The sequence below is a fragment of the Rhipicephalus sanguineus genome, chromosome 1 (assembly GCF_013339695.2).
Source record: "Rhipicephalus sanguineus isolate Rsan-2018 chromosome 1, BIME_Rsan_1.4, whole genome shotgun sequence".
Classification (NCBI taxonomy): Eukaryota; Metazoa; Arthropoda; class Arachnida; order Ixodida; family Ixodidae; genus Rhipicephalus; species Rhipicephalus sanguineus.
Window position 1 is genome coordinate 96,546,208 of NC_051176.1, and position 22,831 is coordinate 96,569,038.

The 22,831-nt window shown below is 46.1% G+C and overlaps 1 protein-coding gene across 1 annotated transcript in view; it reads right to left on the bottom strand.

Annotated features, from left to right (window-relative positions):
• Positions 1 to 22,831, bottom strand: part of LOC119394305 (piwi-like protein 1) — a gene marked incomplete in the record, with an annotated part of 194,538 nt that overhangs the window by 88,797 nt on the left and 82,910 nt on the right. Inside the window, 3 exon segments of the mRNA XM_037661595.2 lie at positions 10,137 to 10,232; positions 12,134 to 12,212; positions 13,867 to 14,055. Of these exon segments, the coding sequence (XP_037517523.1) occupies positions 10,137 to 10,232; positions 12,134 to 12,212; positions 13,867 to 14,055 (364 nt within the window).

The following is a 22,831-nucleotide window of genomic DNA, read 5'->3' on the forward strand; positions in this document are numbered from 1 at the left end:
CTGGTGGTGGCATTATCTCTAGACAAAGCTGGAACTTTCGCGTGCGGGGCGCAATCTTAACAGAACGATCTACTACAGACAGGAAGCTTCTCGAACACTGCTTCGCGGACAGCGTCGAGCGTTGATAACAGTCTCTGCCGGTCAAACCCGAATACATCAAAGCAAGACAAGAAGTGGGCGTGGCATTGCCCCCCTCTGAGAAAGCATCGTCCCGATGCTTGTGAAAGAACATAGAAGAGAAAAAAAACAAGCGCATACACAAATAAATTACAATAACAAATGAAAAAAATAGAGTCCTCAGGTTCGCTAACGCGCAAAAAACGGCTTAAGGCGCACGACATGGACGACTTCAGGTCGTGCGCGGCGCCGCTGGGAGTTCGTAATGCCGTCCGGGATCACCTCGTAGTCAAGAGCGCCGAGGCGTCGAAGAACCTTGTATGGCCCGAAGTATCGCCGAAGGAGTTTTTCGCTAAGCCCACGTCGGCGTATCGGCGTCCAGACCCAAACACGGTCGCCGGGCTGGTATTCCGCGAAGCGTCGTCGAAGATTGTAGTGACGGCTGTCGGTGTGCAGCTGGGTCTTGATGCGCAGGCGGGCGAGCTGTCGAGCTTCTTCGGCACGTTGTAAGTAAGCGGCGGCATCGAGGTTTTCTTCGTCGGTGACGTTGGGTAGCATGGCGTCGAGCGTCGTCGCCGGGCTCCTTCCGTAGACCAACTTGTACGGCGTCATCTGCGTCGTTTCTTGGACGGCCGTGTTGTATGCGAAGGTCACATACGGAAAGATGGCATCCCACGTCTTGTGTTCGACGTCGACATACATGGCCAACATGTCGGCGATGGTCTTGTTTAGCCGCTCGGTGAGGCCATTTGTCTGTGGGTGGTACGCTGTGGTCCGGCGGTGGCTTGTTTGGCTGTATCTCAGTATTGCCTGAGTTAGGTCAGCAGTAAACGCCATACCTCTGTCGGTGATGAGGACTTCTGGGGCGCCATGACGCAGGACGATGTTCTCAACGAAGAACTTCGCTACCTCTGCGGCACTGCCTCTGGGCAGGGCCCTTGTCTCGGCGTAGCGGGTAGGTAGTCGGTAGCTACGACGATCCATTTGTTTCCGGTATTGGACGTCGGGAACGGCCCCAGTAAGTCCATCCCGATTTGCTGGAACGGCCGTCGAGGTGGCTCGATAGGCTGCAGAAGTCCGGCTGGCCTAGTGGGCGGTGTCTTGCGTCGCTGACAGTCCCGGCAGGTCTTTACGTAACGAGTGACGTCGGCGGAAAGGCGCGGCCAGTAGTACTTCTCCTGTATTCTTGCTAGCGTGCGAGAAACACCCAGGTGTCCAGCCGTCGGGTCGTCGTGCAGAGCCTGGAGGACCTCTGGCCGCAATGTCGAGGGTACCACGAGAAGGCAATCGGCTCGAAGCGGTGAGAAGTTCTTCTTTAGGAGAACACCGTTGCGAAAGAAAAACGACGTCAGTCCCCGCGTGAATAACTTCGGAACAACGGTGGTCCTGCCCTCGAGGTATTCCACAAGGCCCCTGAGTTCTGGATCCGTTCGCTGTCGTTCGGCGAAGTCGTCGGCACTTATGATTCCCAAGAAGGAGTCGTACTCCTTGTCGTCCTGCGGCGGTGGGTCGATGGGGGCGCGAGACAGGCAGTCAGCGTCGGAGTGTTTTCTTCCGGACTTGTGAACGACGGTAATGTCGAATTCTTGAAGTCGTAGGCTCCACCGTGCGAGGCGACCTGAAGGGTCCTTCAAGTTAGCTAGCCAACACAATGCGTGGTGGTCGCTCACAACTTTGAAGGGCCTGCCGTAGAGGTAGGGTCGAAACTTGGATACAGCCCAGATGATCGCTAGGCACTCCTTTTCTGTTGTGGAATAGTTCGTTTCTGCCTTTGATAGCGACCGGCTAGCATAACTGATAACCCTTTCCTGCCCGTCAGTCTTCTGCACAAGGACGGCGCCGAGTCCTACGCTGCTTGCGTCGGTGTGGATTTCCGTATCGGCGTATTCGTTGAAATGGGCTAGTATCGGAGGCATCTGAAGGCGTCATTTCAGTTCTTCAAATGCTTCGATTTGCGCCGTTTCCCACTTGAATGGCACGTCGGTCTTTGTGAGGTGAGTTAGCGGTTCGGCGATTCGTGAAAAGTCCTTGACGAAGCGCCTGTAGTAGGCGCACAAGCCGAGAAAACGGCGCAAGGCTTTTGTATCGGTGGGGGGCGGGAAGGCAGCGATGGCAGCTGTTTTCCGCGGGTCTGGGCGAGCACCATCCTTGCTGATCACGTGACCCAAAAACAGTAGCTCCTCGTGTGCAAAGCGGCACTTTTCAGGCTTCAAGGTGAGGCCAGAGGTCTTGATTGCTTGTAGTACAGCGTCAAGGCACCGGAGGTGTTCGTCGAAGCTTGAGGCAAACACAATGACGTCGTCCAAGTACACAAGGCAAGTCTGCCACTTCAATCCAGCCAGCACGGTGTCCATAACGCGCTAGAACGTCGCAGGTGCCGAGCAAAGACCAAAGGGCATAACCTTGAACTCGAAGAGGCCGTCTGGTGTTATAAAGGCAGTCTTCTCTCGGTCTCTCTCGTCGGCTTCGATTTGCCAATAGCCGGTCTTGAGGTCCATCGACGAAAAGTACCTCGCGTTGTAGAGTCGATCCAGGGTGTCATCTATCCGTGGGAGAGGGTAGACGTCCTTCTTCGTGATTTTGTTCAGGCGGCGATAATCGACGCAGAAGCGTAGGGTTCAGTCTTTCTTCTTCACTAACACCACGGGTGACGCCCATGGACTCTTCGACGGCTGGATGATGTCGTCGCGTAGCATTTCGTCGACTTGTTTCTTTATGAATTCGCGTTCTCGCGTCGAAACTCTGTACGGGCTCTGCCGGAGTGGCCTGGCATTTTCCTCTGTTATGATCCAATGTTTTGCGACTGGGGTCTGGCGGATTCTTGACGATGACGAAAAGCAGTCCCTGTATTTCAAGAGCAGGGTTTTGAGCTGCTCTTGTTTATGCTTCGGAAGGCAAGGATTGACGTCGAAAGCTGGATGAGGAGCTTGGTTCGTCGGTGTGGGCTCGGAACAATCAGCGATGGCGAAAGCATTGGTGGCTGCCACAATTTCTTCGATGTAGGCGACTGTCGTGCCTTTGTTTACGTGCTTATACTCGCTGCTAAAATTTGTGAGCATCACTGTTGCTTTGCCTCCCCGCAACTCTGCTATTCCTCTTGCGACGCAAATCTCGCGGTTAATTAACTGGTGCTGGTCGCCTTCAACGACGCCTTCCAGGTCTGCTACTTTCTGTGAGCCGACGGAAATGATGACGCTGGAGCGAGGGGGAATGGTGACCTGGTCTTCCAGCACATTCAAGGCATGCTTCCCTGTCGGCGTGTAACGCGGTAATGCTTTTTCTGTAGATAGCGTTATCGACATCGATCTGAGGTCGATGACTGCACCATGAAGGCCTAAGAAGTCCATACCAAGGATAACATCTCGGGAACAATGCTGAAGGACTACGAAGCTTGCGGGATAAATCCTGTTGTTGATGGAGACCCTCGCTGTGCAGATTCCTGCCGGCGTTACTAGGTGACCGCCCGCTGTCCGGATTTCGGGGCCTTCCCAGGCGGTCTTGACTTTCTTCAGCTTCGTTGCGAACGGTCCACTGATGACAGAATAGTCGGCTCCAGTATCGACGAGAGCGGTGACGTTGTGGCCGTCGATGAGAACGTCGAGGTCGCTAGTTCGTCGTCTTGCGTTGCGGTTGGGTCTAGGCGTCGGGTCACGGCTGCGTCGGTTTGTTCCGCTGCTTCCATGTTGCGTCGTTGTGTCTTCTTCGGTCCGCAAGATCTCGTCGTCAGGGGTCTGTCTGGTTCGCGTCGTGTTCTGAAGGTTTCGTCGCGACGTCGTCGTCGTCGGCGGAGGATCTTCGGTAGTTCGTCGTACAGCAACCGCACCTCCATCGGTTGCTGCCCTTAGTTTTCCGGATACGGGCTGGGAGACCGGCCTCGCGTTGGGCCAGTGTATGGTCGGCGTTGGGGGGAGACGTAGCGGCCTGGCGACGGCGAACGGGAAGGTTGTGGGGGCGTCCATTGGGTTCCCGCGAGGTAGTCGGCGATGTCGCGTGGTCTTTCCCCTCGCTGTGGACGCGGCGCGTCGATGGCGAACCCACGCAGTCCCATCTGTCGGTACTGGCAGCGGCGGTAAGTGTGGCCAGCTTCCCCGCAATGGTAGCAGAGTGGTCGGTGGTCGGGGGCGCGCCAAACGTCGGTCTTCCTCGGCGTGTATAGCTGGCCGGCTGGCGGGCGGTATGACGTCGGTGGCGGCGGCGGTGGTGCCTGGTGGCGGAACTGCTGGGGTGGCGCGGCGTCTTGACGTGGGCGAGGAGGGGGGGCGTTGCGTCGGGCTGCAGCGGCATAGCTCACTGCTTCCAGCTGTGGCTGCGCTGACTCGGGGGTGCCCAGAGACTGCTGTATTTCCTCTCGGACGATGTAAGCGATTGAGGCAACTTCAGGCTGTGGTAAGGCTGTGGTAAGACCCGCGGAAGGTTGGCGGCTCCTTGGGCTGCCGGAGTAGGATCGGCGCAGGCTGCACGAGGTCGGTCATCGTCGCTGCGGTGGGTGTTGGGACCTTAGGCTGCCTGGTTTGTTCGGGAAGGAGCCCGTGCTCTGGCTGCAGTCCCTTCTGCCTGTGGCTTGTTCGACGATCCGGGTTTTCTTTGCTGTCGTCCTCCTCGCGGCTTGGGCTTGGGTCAGCGCTTCGCGGGGGCGTCCGGATCATGGAAGAAGCAGCACCTCCACCAGATGTCACGTGGTCGTGACGTCGACGAAGACAGCAGTCGGCGTTTGCAGGATGAAACTGTTTATTTGGCCGAACTTGTGGCCGGAAAATGAGAACTAGAACTACAGCAATACACGCTGTACAAAGATAGCGGCGAACAGGGCGTCGTCCGTCGATCAACTGACAAGCGGTCAAGCGCGTCGGCTTTTATACAGGCGCTATCGAACTTTCCAGCAATATCGCTGGTGGCGGCGTTATCTCTAGACAAAGCTGGAACTTTCGCGTGCGGGGCGCAATCTTAACAGAACGATCTACTACAGACAGGAAGCTTCTCGAACACTGCTTCGCGGACAGCGTCGAGCGTTGATAACCGTCTCTGCCGGTCAAACCCGAATACATCAAAGAAAGACAAGAAGTGGGCGTGGCAATGTGATGACACTGTATCTGACTCGTCTGACAAGAAGCTATTGCCAATGGGGTTTCGGTTTCGTTTATACGTGCAGGCAATTGTCGCAATCCATTTATCAGAAAGATGATGTGCGTTCGATTTGAATTTTAAGTTGAAAGTAAGGATTCACTCACACCGCCTTCCATTCACTGATTAGATGTCATTTTAAATAATTTAGTAATCTACCTTCCTTGGAGAAGTACAGGGTAGTGCCACGAGCTTATTCAGGTGATTTATACCTTTCTTTTTGAGTAAGACTGAGTGCCACTGCCTGTATTCTTAGTTTTTCAATTATACGACAGTTTTGCATGGTCCCTTAAAAGTCGTATAATTGGGTTTCCACTATATGTTGTTTAATGAAGCACTACTTTAACAAGTCCCAGTCATAACACATGAAGTTAGTCACAAGGAATAGTCGTAGTACTTAAAATAGTTATTCTGTTGAAAACACTGTACACGTACAGCTATTATACAGTTGAACCCCTCTATAAGAGACACCAGTGTGTCTACATCGAATTAAGGGCTGATCAGGAAATGAAAACATGGTACCCTGCTCATGAGAGACTCCTCATATAAGGGACAAGAACTGCTCCCTGGTGCATGTCTCTTACAAAGAGGTTCAACTGGTGGCTTAGTGGCTGCGATATTGTGCTGCTAAGCATGAGGATGAGCACTAGATTCCTGACCATAGCAGCTGTACATTGATGGAGGCAAAACGAGAACGCACCCACATACTAATACTTAAAATTAAATTTGAGGGCTTTACGTGCCAGAAACCATGATGCGATCATGAGGCATGATGTAGGGGGGAACTCTGAATTAATTTAGACTGCCTGGGGTTCTTTAATGCACTTACATTTAAGTACGTGGGTGTTCATGCATTTCACGCCAGTATAAATACTGCTTTTGTGGCTAAACCTGCATCCTTGAGCTTAGCAGTGCGACACCTTACCTAATAAGCTACCACGGTGGGTGTGTGTAGCTAGATTTATGTGCACATTTAAATAAAAAAAACCCACAGGTTCAAACTCAATTACCAGGTCAACGCAACGCTGTGCCTCATTGTCATACCTTGCTTGTGGCACACACAATCCCAGAATCTAATTTCGAGAACTACAATGAATTCCAGATATACGTTTAGTGCAGCACCTAGAGGTGCCACTGATAGTCACCTAGTTGGTGCATTCGAATGTGCATCCAGGGCACAGCAGAATACAGTCAAACCTCGTTAATACGTACCCGCTTTAAACGTACTAACGGTTAAAACGTAGTTGCGACGAATCCCCGACCGAGTCCCATAGAGCTCAATGCATTCGCTGACCGCATAAGCCGTAGTGGTTCGCCCTGTGCCTACCGGTTAGTGCGTACCCTGCGTACCGCAACAACTTTTTGTGCCATAAAATTTTACTGCGCCGCTCAACTTCCCGACGCCAGAATGTGCCGCCAAAGGTCTTCCGCCTTTTTGAGAAGTGCGCAGACCAGTCGATCCCCGATTCCGACTTCCGCGCGATTGCGTCGATGCCTTTGCGGGTAAGCATCGGGAAAGAACGAAGGCGAGGTGGCGGCCACCGACGAACGCGCCGACATGACTTATCGCCGACAACCTTATCACAATAAGTATGTTCAGCTATCTGCACGGACACGCGTGCGGCGCAGCGCTACTTTTTAAGCCTACTGCACGCTTTTATTAGGCGACAACCTGAACGCGCTGGGCCGCCGATCGCTGACGCTTCGTTGTGCGCGGCCATCTTCAAGGCTGAAGTTGAATTGATGGCGCAAATGCTCGGGCAGGATCGAAGAACTTCAGCCATGTACCAACTAGCCCGACGGCAAACGCTACTAAGCCGTCATCAGGCGCGCACCGCTTTGTAGAAGCGAAAGCAGATCGCTGTTGCGTAGTTAGCGTTGCGGGTCGCGGGCACCGAGAAACCTCGCTGCATTAACGCTATCACACTAACCGCACGTGTACGATACAGCAAGCGTAGCGCGGTTGTAACCATACTGCGCGCTTTTATTAGGCGACCACCCAACGCACCTCCGTCCGCTGCCAGGACCGCTAGAGCATCGCGGAGTGCGCATCGCTTGCATGAAGCTCGTCATCGCTGCGTTAACCGAACAAGCTACTCGCCGCATCTGTGCACGATCTGGAGCGAAGTGGGTACGAACAACATTCCCACGATAAATGCGCGCGTGCGGCACAGCAAGTGGCCCAGTAGTGACGGCGTGAGCCGAGTAGGCGACGCGCTGCACGCAACTAGTCGGGAGACGATCGGCTCCACGCAGTCGTACCGCGTTTCACTGGAACTGTGTCAGTTTTCGTTTAGTAGCAAATCGCGGTTAGACGCATGCACATATACCGCGGAAAGCAGACACTGTCCGTTCTGTCGCTATGTCGGTCACTGCGTTGACCGCGTATCCCGGACCCTGCAATAGTTTCGAAATGCTCTTCGGCGTCGCCACTGCGTGCTATCGGGCGGTCGTGCGAGTGTGCCAGGATCTTTTCTCCACTTTGGCAAAAAGAAAGAAAAGGCTTTGCGGTGGGTACTTTAGGCAATATTTGCTGTGGCACTCTATTTATTTGCTGGCGGCGATGGCGTACGCTAGGAGATGCAAATTTGTACTTGGTGTTTAATGCGTACTACCGTTTAGTGCGTAGTTATGCCGCGTTCCCGGCAGGTACGTATTAACGAGGTTTCACTGTACTACAACCTTTTGCAGCAAGGCTGACAGTTTGCAGCTGCAATTTACCATTTGTTTGAGAGTTAGACCTCAACTTCTGTAGTAAGAGTTGCAGGAAAAGGTGCAGGCCTCTATGAAAGTGGACATGAACACCATGTTCTCAGAGTTTGGGATGCATGGTTGGCTTATGTGCCAGGTGCGTCCCGCAAACAAGCGCCAAGGTACAAAGTCAAACTCATGATAACTGCATCATTCTGTTAACTAATGCAATGCCTAGATCACTTTTTTTAAAGTCTATCATTTCCTTTAAGGGGGGAAGAGGGTTTTTAAAAATCATCAAGATTCCCTTTACCAAATTTTATGAAACTGCACAGTCTTGTTTAGTTTTCTTTGCTGATTCCAAATATGCAATTATTCTTCAAATATGTCCATTAGTTCCAAAGTTAATTAAAATTAATTAGCATTGTTTCCGGGAACAATGGAGCAAGAACTACTCATCGAAATCTTGCTTTAGGCACATAGCCGGATACTAGGAAACATAAGCTTCACAGGGGTAGGAATACTTTTTTGATGTGCAAACCATTAAGAATTAAGGGCGCTACCTCTTTCTCAAGTACGATGAACCAACAAGCCCGCATCGCCACCCTAGTTGAACAGAAAGCTTTGATATGCTGTATAATTCTTAATGGTTTGCACATCAAAAAAGTATTCCTACCCCTGTGAAGCTTATGTTTCCTAGTATCTGGCTATGTGCCTAAAGCAAGATTTCAATGAATAGTTCTTGCTCCATTGTTTCTGGAAACAATGCTAATTAATTTTAATTAAGTTTGGAACTAATGGACATATTTGAAGAATAATTGCATATTTGGAATCAGCAAAAAAAACTAAACAAGACTGTGCAGTTTCATTAAATTTGGTAAAGGGTAATTTTGATGATTTTTAAAAACCCTCTTCCCCCCTTAATATAGCAAAGTCGAAGCGAATGGTAATTGGTACTGAATAATTTCAAAGCAAATTGGAATAGCAGGAATTCAATAGTAGCAGGGTGCAAGTTGTAGACTGTAAAATAAGTGAAGTTTTAAAATTTTCTGTACTTAGCCCGTATATGCCCATATAACCTGCTTTTCAACTTAAAATTACAATAATAATGATAATCGGGGTACAGGTAATATACAATACACTAACTGATACTACTCTTAAACGTGAAGTGTTGCTTTGCAGCAGTGTGGATTTCCCCTGAACAGCCGGTTCCACGGCACAGCGGCCCTATGCTGCAGTAATGCCACCTTTTCAGGTGGGTAAGATGCAGTAAAATAGGTCTAGTCATTAGTTTTTAATTGTTCGAAATTTAGGAAATTTCCCATTCGAACACCATACCTACTGTACGTAGCCCAACAGCATGCTTTAAATTCGCTCTAATATTCCCACAGGCCTACTCTGTATCAGTAATGACCAATTGTCAATGATACAGATGCGCGTGGTGGTCCAGCCCCAGCGTTTCTTATAGATTTGTCTATCTGAGGCTGCCACGTTAACTTCCAAGCGTTTTTTAAAAAGCTCCTTTTGGAGCCACCAAGGTGATGCGCTGGTGGAGCTCGCATGCCACTTGCCGCCTGTGCCGCATCTTGGCAGTCGTTATAGCAGTGGCGTTCTTGAACACCAGCAGCTGCAACTTGTTAGAAGCAATCAGAGCACACAGGAAGCAAAATTTACTGGTTAAGCAAATTGGCACAATCTGCAGCTGGAAAGAGTAAAGTGGCGGGGAGCAGCACTGGCCTCCCCAATATATTTTTCTCACAACACCTCTTCGATCCCCTTTTTATGCTTTTTTCATGCACCCCTTTTAAAGTAGTTACAAATTAGCAGTTATAACAGTGGAACTTTTGTGGCACTTCAATATTGTTAATGGGTTCGAAAGTACAACTGAGTGTTTCATTGTATTCGTCACCCTCATCATTCCGGATTGCACGAAGTACACTGTTTTAGACGAAGTGTTTAATATGCATGATTGACGACCTTTATTTGAGGCCAGTTAAGCCCAAACGGTGTAGAAGTCCCACGAGAGTGCAGAACTGAAAAATATTTATTACTGCAAAACTGGCCCAGTAAACACTCATGTTCTACTTTAGACGTAGTCAGTAATAAAGCCATACTCAAGTAACACACAACTATAAAAACATTGTGTTGCTTGAGTAGTCGGACCCTCCACTTGTTTAGGGCAAATAAAAAATGACACCCATGCGCACCTTCATGACCCGGAAATCTGCACGCATCTCGTCAGTCAGGCCTGTCAGCGTGCAAAGTTCAGGCACCAGGCACACCAACCGTGGCTCCTCGGACTCCTGTAAAAAATCAAGGACACAAAAGGACACAATCAAGGACACACATGAAATGCTTTTAGCTCCCATTGACAGCGACCTTGCAACATTTTTCCGAGCCCTGCAACACTTTTCGAACATGGTCAAAAAATGCTGCAAATTGGTAGTCGCCTGCGAACATGTGAGCCAAGCATTATAGCGCAGCACAAAGCAGAAAATTTACAATTACTCAAATTTAGCTAGAAATCATTCGATCTCCTTTCAACAAATGATGCCATATACCCAAAATCAACTGTGTCACGTACCCAAAAGACATGGCCATTGGCAGATTTGATTGTACATTGTGAGCGGCATAGTTACCACAGCCGTGGCACCGGTGTGCCATGACAACCCGCAGCGTGGCACATCGCGGCGCAGACAAGTGAGCTGCACGCAACGTTTATACGTTGGCCGCGCGCCCATTGATAGAAAACGAAAAAAAGTTATCAAGGTCATGACATGCACTGACGTACGGATGTAGCTTTTGACCTCCGATAGTGAGGTCATTTAACTATTACTTGGAAAAGTGCTGCAGGGCCTGTTTACGCTGCCAAAGTTAACGTATTGCGGCAGTTCATTGCAACTTAAAAGTAGGGATTGGCAACAATAAATAAATAAATAAAAAAGTTTATTTTCCATGTAGCAAGAGGTGAAGTCCCCAAGAGAGCAAGAACGAAACGTTCCTAGCAATGATCGTTGATTTGCAGCTTGCATAGTGTCCTTAAGAAGGAGATCAACGAAGTCACCGTGGAAAGGCCTAGCAGGGAGGCACTCCACCGGCAGCAGCGTTTTACAGTTGCATAGGCACATCTCAGGCAATAGGAGGGCCATGTGTGTCACTACTTCCATCAGACCAGCCGTCGTTATTTTTTTCCAGCAGTTTTCCTGCGTGGTCCCCACAGGCAAGGTGGGCGGGTAACAAAAATGCAAAATTTCGACCTTTTTAATGATCCCAAGATAGCGGCACTTAATGGCGAGAAAGATGCGGGATTACTCTGTGAGCTCCGATGTGTCTTCACGAATCTCGGGCCAGTATGTCATAGTGATGCATTATGGCTCATTTATTCTATCCTAATCTTATCCACCACTCGCGACCAGCTGATCCCTTTCATAACGTGGGCAGACCATCCCTCCGAATGCTGGCGAAGTACGAAGTGCATGAAAAGGCGTTATCATTGCAAAAGGCATCACTACAAAATAGCGGCCCTGAGCATTTTTTCCCCCCGATCTGCACTGTCAAAATGATTTCTGTTGGGTACTTCTGGTGCACTATCGGCTTAATCGTTTTGGTATATAACAGGTTTTGCAATTTTGATGCTGGAAAAAATGTTCTGAAATTTTTCTTTCTTGAGCTGATCGCTGCATTTCCCCCGTCTCTGCACACTTTTGCGCAGAAATCTCTGCACACTTATGCGCATTTTAGACGCGGCTTACCTAAGTTAAAACAATAGGGCACTATGAAATTTTGGTGTGCGAGCTGTGACTAATAAAGGCTGCATTTATTGCTTATGTACAAGTTGACATGTTTTTCATCACTTTAGGGATGATTAGAATCTTTTGCATGCCCCCAAGGAATTTCATCATTGAGATTCTACTGTATTCACGAGTGACTTGCATAACGAGGAGTCTGTATAAAAAAGCAGAAAAAAAAACAAAGTTAAAAATCAGATAAAGATAAAAAAACAGATAAAGAAGCAGACTGGGCCTGCTACTTTATCTTGAAGTTTTTTTTTTTGTTTTTTTTTTTTCTTTGCACTGCTTACAAAAAAATGACTACTCCCTATTAGCTTTTGCATAACAAGTACTGAACCCACAAGTGAAAAACAAGATCCACACAATTTAGAAAATGCACTATTGCTGATGTGCAAAGGGAAAAAAGCACTTACCGGTGCATTTTTTCTTGGCTTGTCCCTATGCAAAAGTAGTGGCTGGTCAAAGTCCTGAATCTCAATGTTGTAAATACGCCTGCACAGTTGTAGAGACACAGTGAGTACTGCATGTTTTCAAGGTGCCTCTCGCGCAAGAACAATTTTACTGTTTAAATCACATTTCTAAGCTCTTACTACACTGAAAATGTGGCACCCTTCTATTAATAACATACTTAAAGGGACACTAAAGAGAAACGAATTGGTTTAGGTCAATAAATTGAGCTCCAAGAACGCTAATGTCGTTAATTTCGCTATCATAGGTTCATTAATAGAGAAAATCGAGTTCAAAGTTTTTTTAAAATTTCACGCTGAGATCTCCCCATTTCACATCACGGATTTCAAAGTGTATTTATTGTATTTTAGCGCCATTCCCTCAACAAGATTACCTCAAACTTGGTACGTAACGTCTATGGGCCCCTCAGAGGACAATGTACTTCATTCTTACCAATTGGGAACTACGTAGTCCCTAGTAGGCACCGTCAAAACATGTGACGTCACTGCGAATGGTGCAGAAACTTCAAGGTGGCGTCGCCACCCACATTTCGTTTTTGCGCGTTTTCTTGCTTACTAAGAGTCTTCTCACAGCAAGCGTGGTGTTTTTGGTGTCGTGAAAGAGTACTTTACTAATATGAGAAAAATCGTTTTGCTCTTTCGTGTCCCTTTAAAAGTAATCTAATAGCAATGACAGCTCCTTGCAGATGCCATTTGCAACAAATGTGCCTATTCAACAAAATAACACTATTCAACAAAATACCACTATAACAAGCCAGGATTCGCTCACAAGATTGAACTAAGTGAAAAAATTTAAAGCTAATTCAATGAACATCCACTGTAGTGGTTCTCAAATGGGCTTCCGCGAAGCTGCCTTAGCAGTTATGCGACGGCATCGCCCGTGAAAAAAAAAAAAGTTTGGTTCCACAACGCCATTGGCTGCGAAAAAAAAAAAAGTTTGGTTCTGCGACACCATCGCCCGTTAAAAAAAAAATAAGTTTGGTTCCGCGACGCCATCGCCAGCAAAAAAAAAAAAAAAAAGGTTTGTTCCGTGACGCCATCACCCGCGAAAAAAAAAAAGTTTTTGAAGGTGAGTTTTGACCTATTCCCAGTTCCAGGTCCTGCTCCAGGAACTGCAGCAACATTCTGAACAAGGTCGCCTTGGCTGCCCTAACGCCTCAATTAAAAACAGCCTGATCAGCCTCACCACCCTCCCCCGGTTCGTCCCATGGTCCGCCATCACCTCAACCAGTCAACAAGGGTTCCCCAACCCATCAACGGCTGAGAGCCACTGGTCTACTGCACTACGTTAATATGCCAATTTATCCTCAATGAATTCTTGCCTTATAACATATCCAGATTCAAGATGTTTGCATAACCATGCCTGAAGTGGTCCTTATAAACACTGAAGAAAAAACGAATTTTATTATGTTGCAAAAAAAAAAAAAAAAAAAAGACACTTTCACAATGAGATTTGGCTTGGTAAAACAGAAAAGGCAGAAAAATCAACAAAGGTAGAAATGGCACCTTGAAGTTTCCACACGTATTAGCTGTAATGTCATGTATTTTGACATAGTCTTCAAAGTAATATTGGATACTTGAAAAAAATGTGGAGTGCAATTTGAAACAACAAATCCTTTGCACAAAGTGTTCAATAAATCTTATTTACTTGACTTTGATAACTGCCATAAGCCACTTACTTGTAGTAGTCGATGTAACTGATGACCTCTCCAGAGTGGAATGTGAAAGTTGAGGAAGGCTTGAGGTCCCAAGCAATGTCATCTACTCTATATGTACGGTAATTGTACCGTGTCATCACAATCGCACCAACAATGGCATGCACAGCCTTGGCTTTGTAGTCACTTGGGTACGAATTGTATACGTCAAACCTGAAGAGAAAGAAGCTCATTTTCATCTGAAGGAACATAAACATAGCATAAGACTAAAATGACCACAATTGCATGTATTGCATTCATTCACACAGTATTTAATCAGCCTATTCACAGTGGTTTCATTATGTCAGTTAGACTTGTCTTTTTCCTTTCTCCCACACTGTATAGCTACAAAACCACTCAAAGTGTCAAACCAGCGAGAAACAAAGAGTGATGAAAGTGGCATTTTGCTTTTTGGAGCAGATTCTGTAGCAGAAAAAATGGTGCTTAGGAGCAGCCATAAGTGTTTTCGGAGCAGAACAAATCCTAGTTTGGAGTAGCTGTTGGCATTTTCGGAGCAGATGGCAAAATATTCCAAACGACTCCTGGAATTTAAAGCATCGTTTAAGCATCTCCTAAATATTATTATTTATTATTAAGAATATTGCACATACAATAACCACTGCAAATTGCAAGAAATAAATAATTAAGCAGACGGATGGTAACTGAATACTAAGTATGATGAGCTACATACAGGGTGCTTTTTTTTTTGCAGACAATACAGATTTTTTATTAAAAATCTATGATGGTCAGGCGCCTGTCATTTTCGCACATGAACTCTATGCCGAGGCGGAAATACTTTCCCACAGCTAAAATGATGTTGACAAAGCTAATTAACAAAAACTTGTTAATTAACTTAAATTATTGACTTGAGGGCAGTTGTTTATATAAGAAAGTTGTAGTGCATGATAATTCATGGCATTCCCATTTTTCATAAATCATAAAAGTTGCATGTAGTTCGAGATATTCAGCATCGAATTTCAAGGGCGAAAACGAAACTGACGGCCCCTGGCACGCACAAAGCGCGGCGGAACACCGGAGCGACACGTGACAGGGAAGTGACGAATTTTGAATGAAGGCGCGCACAATATGGTCAGAAAAATGGGCAAGCATTCTTAAATACACGAGTAGATAGCCTAATGTTTGTGTGCAATGGGTGATGCAGAGGCATGAAAAACTGTTTCGCCTGTCTGCAAGAAGAAGTGCCGCAGTGGCTGCCCCCGAGTTTTATGCTTCCCAGACAAAGAAAATGATATTGCAGTTTTCTTGTGCACAGTTTGAAAGGAACAGATAAGTACCCAACACTACGTGCAAAAGTAAGGCAACGCGCAGGCACAGTGAGATGACTTGCAGCTTTTCACAAGAACATACGGCCGCGACGCGCCTTTATTCAAATTTCGTCACTCCCTTGTGACAGGATGTTCCAGTCTGACATAGCAGAACGGTTGCGCTTCTTGTGCGACTTGTGCGATCAGTTTCGATTTCACCCTTGAAATTCAATGACAGATATCTCAAACTACGTGCAACTTTTGCGATTTCTAAAATATAGTAGAGCTGTGCGAATAGCAAAATTTTGGGTGCGAAGCGAATTCGAATATTGAAGTGTGAGTGCGAATCGAATCGAACATTTTTCGAATATTTCTCGAACATTTTTCGAATCCTTCGAAGCAAAAATGCAGAAAAAAATGTGAGACAGGATTCCTAAGCATATTATTATCATATAGCAACATGAAAGTGTTTCTTTTCGCTAGGTTGATGAAGCACTGACGGGGTGGTGTTTCATAGTTGTCTCATCAAGAATGAGGCAATGTAGAGGCCAAATTCTATTTATGTACATGATTTGGTGCAACCAAAGTGTTGCCGACAACATTTTACACGTGATAGGCAAAGATGCCATTTCCTCAGCCTCTCCTCCTCTTTCAACATCTGTGGAAGCCCAACTGATGTGGCGGACAAGTGTGTGCTCCCTTCAAGTCCGGAGTTCCAAATCTGCCTCGTAGACGTCGATACATAAGAACATCTGAAATTTTGGATGCTAAATAGCTTCGGCTTCAGATTTTTCGGACTTTCTGCCCAAATTTCAGGTCCAAAACAGCATTAATTGAGCCCCCACCTGGGTCACATTTTTCATCTCCATGTTGGAACCAGCGTTTTCTTGAGTTAGTACATTTGCGACCGTAGCAGAGCTTGAAAGGCAGCTTTGCCGCAATACGGGGGTGTGATGAGGTGAAGCATACTGAAAACATGGGGACCATTTTCAATCCGACGTTGACTGTATTTGTTTTTGGGAAGTTCGAATAGTAAAATTCTAGTGCGAATCGAATCGAATAGCAAACACTATTAGAAAAATATTCGAAATTTCGAATATTCGTACACCCATAAAAAATAGCTACGCCACAATTTGGCACGCACAACTTTCTAATATAAACACCTGCCCTCAAGTCAATAATTAAAAAGCTAATTAAAATTTTTTGTTAATTAGTCGCAACAGTGTCACTTTAACTGGGGCAAAGTATTTCCGCCGTGACGTGTTCGTGTGCAAAAACGACAGGAGCCTTACTGCCATAGATTTTTTTATTAAAAAATCTGAATTCAGGGTTCGTACAGGTTTCTAAGAGAAAAATTCAAGAACTTTTTAAGGACCTTTAAATAATTTAAGGAGCATGATTGTAGTTAACGGTAAATTTTACTGCACAACACAAAGGATGTTCACTTCACTTATTGCAGTTTCACTACATTAGAAGCTCTGTGGCTCAGGGCAGGTCTTTGTTTTTTTTTTCTATTTTTGTCTTAATGCTGTTAAGTTCATCGGTCTTAAAGGGACCGACAACTGATTTTTCTCGACCCAGTTTTTTACGGTGCGACAGGAAGCTTACCCTTCGTAGCCTTTGTAGCTGCAGTGGTTTATCCTAAAAGCACGTAGTTATTTTATAAGCAGTATTTTTCGATCTGAAAGGCTCCAAACATGCTTGAAGGCTTGCTCCAGCAACGCTGAGAATTGATAGCGATGCCGCTAGTCTTTGTGAAAGCTGTCGTCGTTCTGCTTTCGCAGGAGTTACTGTGGATATATGCTTAACCACCTTTATTTTGAGCTTGCAAACCATTTTTGAAAATAGCAAGCTGTTACAATGAGATGATGTGGCTTTATACACCTTCTCGGTATTTGTACAGCGTTGTGTGCGCCTGCGCCCAAGGTTGCCTGCGCCTGTGACATGGATGGCTTGTCCCGGCATGGGATCATTACGCCAAGCGAAGGCAGCGCCACTTTGTTGCGTACAACTAACGCAGGCCTATATGTACATTTTTATGGAGTAATATCTTTTAATATAAAGAAATGAACAATATTTCAGTACTAACAGAAAAGTCATCGAACGCATACAGCAACCAATGGTCACGTGACCGCCTTCATCGGACTGTTTATGACATTGCCGCCAGAGGCGCCAAAGGTCATTTTTCGCGACTTTCAATGAAGAAATAAAAATATAAATCCACCTCTCACGAGATAAACAGGGTTGGTTTGAGTCAATGCGACGGACAATCTTTCCATCAGTGCAGTCATCTCATTTCATGTTCTGAGCAGTTGTCGGTCCCTTTAACTTTTGCAGTCTTTCGCGGGCTGTTGGATTTCTTCCGTCTTCTGTCTGATGATTCTTCTGTCTTCCAGATTCCAGGCTGTTGGATTTCTTCTGCCTGATGTCCCCGGTCGCTTCTGCCTTCTCGGCAAAGTCATCAGCAGAGGTTATCAAATCAGCAACAACTGCTTCCAGTTTCTTCCTCTTCAGCTGCATACATTCAAGTTCCTCCATAATCAAGTGTCTTTTTGTTTGACTAGCATTTTCTTGGCCTTTTTTCTTCTCTGATTCTAAGTGTGCACCATAGTGCTGCCTCGCTGCGGACACTGGCGATCTGAGCTTTTTGTTATGGCGACACTTAACATGTCACCTGCCCTCTCCACTGAGTCACATGTGACACGCTGTGAAATATACGACAAACCCTTCAAGTTCTCTATGGAGATTTGGCGGTTGACACTAAGCCCCCGTTCAACACTTGCTTGTCCATGGCTAAGAAGAAGAAGGAGTTTGACTGTTTCCATAGCTCTTTGTAGGCGGGATGGAAGCTCAAGAGTTCGCGAAAGAACTCATACAGCCTGCTAACGCTCCTCTCAGAGGCAAAGCTCATGCTTGAACTCTTCCAGCATTTCGGTGTACTCTGCAAGTACACATTCCCGCCGCCTGTCGCTCAGTCTTCCTGCCATGGTCAAGGTGCCTCTGCACCTTCCTTAGGCCCACCAGGCACTGATCCGGCTTTGAGCACATGAAACGTGGGTCTAGAGAGGACAGGTTTCTAACCAAAGATGACTTCAGTATTTTCTTGGTCCCAGCTGCCAAAAATTGTTTGCACTCCATTCTGAATTGAAATGCATCCTTTGCACTAGCTTTTGAATCCTTCAGTGCTTGTTCACACTTGGGACCACTATCCACTTTTTCAAGTGGAGTGTGGTTAATGGGGTTATCAATCTCCATCCCCTCCTCCCAATGACGACAACACTGAGGCTTTCATGAATTTTGAAAGCAGCTTCCGCACAATACTTTCAAGGTCTTTCCCAAGAAAGAAGATCATGGGTTTGTCGGACTGAAAGTCTTTCAAGAATGGCTGAATAATCGATGCGACAGAGAGGGTGAAGTTCAGTTTTGCCAGTGTCAAGTAGTCGCGACAAAAGCTATTCACATTTTCAAAATATGCACACTTCGGAAAGCTCACCTGCTTGCTTCTGGCGGACTCCACGTATTTATTCATATCATTCCAAAGAAGCAAAGCTCTCTCAATCACAATTGTGTTTTCCACCCATTGATGGGACCCAAACGGCAGAGGAAATTTGTTCTGGTTAGTCATGGCTGAAAAATCGTCCCTTCGTGCAGGCGAGTCATGGAAGAGTGTACTCATGCTTGACAGTAGAATGTCGATGCCCCACTTAGAGGCTGCAACGTCTGCTCTGTAGGCATTATGGACAGTATGGAGGCCACACGTCCCCAAGTTGACACATTGGACCTGATGGTTCTCCTGAAAATTAGCTTGCATGTTCCTGAAAAACTTCATGTTCACATTCGGCCCGTCCATTGAGATCTGAAACATCTTGCCAAGTGGCAAAGGCTCCAAAGCCTTCAGAAGTACCTCCTGCATAACGTCTGCCGTGGAGTGCCCCATGAAAGCGGAGGTGTAGTACCTAGTGACCACCTTGTGTGAGGAGTCCCAATACCGCACATGCACATCCATTTGCTTTTCTTGCAGGAAGTCGTTCATTGACTCGTCAAAAAGCACAACGTAATGTTCGGACTTCTGTACCTCTTCTTGCAAGCACGACAAGAAAAATGGCACGCAACATACGCACATTTTTTCTCGCCGCAACAAAACGATTTGGCCACCTCGCTGTCAGAAAACATCCACTTGAACAAGTCGCCGTTTTGTGCCGACGATCTGTACGAGTAGTGGGAAGTAATCACTGTCATTGTCCACAGAATTTCCGCATCGGTAACCACGTCGTGCGACTTGCAGGCGCTGCTTAGATCGGTCGCTTGGGATGGAGCCGATCTACGGGCCGCTCCCTTGTGCTTGCTGTCAGGTAGGTCTGCATAGAGTTTCCAGCTGCCATTTTCATAATTCCACAGTGCTTTGTACTTTTTGCGTGGCTCTTGAGAGCAGATTCGCCCACAGAAGCGATGTCGAAGGTCTTCTTCCACAATGTGCATTTTGCACGGTGGGGGTCAGATGTATCCGGCGCAATCCAACACTTATAATCATCGTTGCTGAGCCAAGCGCTCTGGAAGTTACATTTCCCAGGCATGACTCCAAATTATGCCACCTGCATGCACAATCATGCGAAATTCAACGTGCGCCGCAACCGACACGTGCAAAACAAAACACCACCGGAGCACGAGCAAGCACTGACAAGCTACAGAGCGCACAATGTGGCCAACAGATGCTGCTGAGGTGGCTGAGACTAGTAAGAGTGTGCTCTATTTTTTTAGCGGGTTGCTGAGGGATACCACCAAAATCGAAGCCAAAAGAAAATATTTCAAACACTAGTAAAGTCTACTGCAATAAGCGCATTCATGCAAATTTTTTTTTTCTGAGAGCTCAAGATGCTGTAGCCTCACTGTGGCCATCAGCTTATGGCTTCTGGCCAACCGAAGCCAAAGCAAGCCAGATAAAAAAAAATGGCGCTGCGGGTGCGCACATGCCTCGATCTCGCCAATCTAACACAGGCGCTTTGACAGTGTCCGACTTCGACTTCGCAATCGCGGTGTCGCGGAAAGCGATAAGCAATGAAGTTTGCCTGGCACCACACTCAACTGCCGTGAATTGCAAGTCGTGCAATCCGACCTTGAGAAAATCCCCAATATTCAAGGGTTTTCAAGCACCGGAACGAAATTCCAGGACTTTCAAGGCATTGAAAACGAAATTTTCAATTTCAAGGGTTTTCAAGGATTTCAAGGACCTGTGCGCACCCTGTGTATTGTCTAAAAAAAACACCCTGTATATCTTACATGCAAGTACTTGTGGCAGAAATGATATAAAAGCGATAAGGCTGAGCACCAAATTATAAACGTAGGCAAAATCACATGTAACTATCACCAAAGCAGTAGTTTACCATCGGTACAAGGTCAAAGCAATATGTCATTTTCATGTTTCACCAAAATAGCCAGCACTGAAAATTAAAAAGAAAACAAAACAGCTAAATGAGCTATACACTTAAAGGGACTGTCTACAGTCCTTCACCACTTCTCTGTTTTGTACCACAATAGAAAGCGTACCGTCTGAAGTGTCCAAACTTGCAGTAGTTTCTCTGGAAAGTGAGCAGAAATTTTTAAAACATAATTTTTCGATCTGCATTCGATCTTCTTCCATTGGCATGAAACATGTGATTTTTGCAGGATTACTTTATTTTCGCTCAACACTAATGTCATGAATGTAAGAGTCGTTCTCAGTGCACTAGAGGTTAAGTGAAGCCTTATTATATGATTACAGAACTCTTCTTTTGCTCTAATTGTAGTCTATGCATTCATTTTGGCACTGCTGCTGCAATCCAAGCCAAGTTGATTCTTCAAAAAGAGACTATAAATGCACGCCTTCACAGCGCAGCACATGTGAGACATCCTAACAACAATAGAGCGGCACAGTACGACCAGCGCGGAGGGCCGCATGGCATAGCGCATGAGTTGAAGCAGACAAAATCGAAGACTGCGCCGCAAGGAGCGCCACCGGGCGCCTTTTTGGATGCGTGAGAAAAAAAAAGGCAAAAAATTACTCTCTGACACAAACGAAAGCTGCCTCAAGTGCGTAAAATACAATTTCAAGTTATACATGTTTGTTTTTAAGCAACATGAGTCTACCTGCAAGGATTTCTTGTCCTACCAGTAGATTGACCACATCGCTGTTGGGTGACGCTAGCGGTCATTCTTTCATGATTTTCTTCAAATTAAAATATAATTCCTTTTTTATGGCGCAAAAGCATGCTTGTTGCCGCCGATGTGACGAACGATCTTCTCATTTTCACCACAATCAGAAAATTTGTTCCGAGCGGTAGACAGTCCCTTTAAAATGCCAGATTCTTGTGGCATAAATGACGTCAAAGCTGATAAACAAGTATAAATGTAATCAGTCACACATCACAGTTGTCCCAGCAGAAGTTTGTGATCAGGATGGTATTAAACTAACCTCACATACGTTTCACCAATACAGCCTGCTTGTCAGGTACCAATATACAGCTAAGATATATATAGTGCCAGTACTTGTGGCATTGTCAATGTGCTAGTATACAAGCTGCATACTAGAGTGCTAGTATACAGCCTGTTTTCGGTTTCATTTAGGCTCGCTGGATGATCACACGGTTAAAGATCATTGTTTTCAGTTTCCCAACGCCACTTTAGAGCAGTTTCTGAGCAGTTACAAACAAATATTACACTTTGGAGCAGCATGGATCAGCATTTCGCTTTTGGAGCAGTTTGGAGAAATTGGAGCAGCACTTTCATCACTGCATACAGCAATCCTGAAGTAATAAACGAAGAAGCTTTACTAAAAGCCCCATGAATGTGTGTGTGTGTGTGTGTGTGTTATGTGGCAACAGTAACCAGTTAATTTTTTTCTGACCACGAGGAGACCAAAATAGCCCCCAAAATATGAGTCAGAAAAAAAAACTCTATTCCTGCTTCTATCAAATGGAGCAGCATTTGTTTATCAGTGTTTCTCCTCCACATAAGCAATGGTTTGAGAGCTTTTTTGACTCTGAGTATTCGCCACCTAGCTAGTAGGTGTGCTTGCAAGCAGCATACATGTACAGTATAACCTCATTACAACAAACCTTCATAGTGAAGAGGATTTTGGTCTGTTGTAAAGGGAGTATGTAAAATCCAAGTACTCTTACAAGACTTTTATGTAAACGCTGAATGGGTCTGTTGCAACCGGAGAGAATTACGAGTCACAAACATGGTCTTATTTTTAACAGGAGACCAAAAAAAATTCGATTTTTGGAAAATCACATTTTCAGTTTCTGTAGCCCATTTTCTATCCGATTCCAAAATATCTTCACTGAAAACTACGTAGGAATGCTATAAATTTTTTTTTTTGCGTCTGTCGATTTGGCGAAAATTGCAGAAATAGCAAAAAAAAAAAAAGAGTTTTTCAAAATTATAGCTCGGCAATGGCGTAACCAGGTGCCAACATTTTGGGCCAGTCGTAAAGAGCATTTCTCCATGTTCAAGTTCTCCGTTTCAGCTAGCTTCTCCATTCAGTAACAAGCGTACAAAAAGCACATGTTTGAAGTTCAATTCAAGGCCTCCGATTGGCTGCTTCTGCCGTGATGCTCGCTTCGGGATCGTCGTCACCTGCTTGTGCATCGCGAGGTCGTGGCTGTCAAAAATTGCGCTACTTAGTGACGCGTTCGCACTCATTCTGT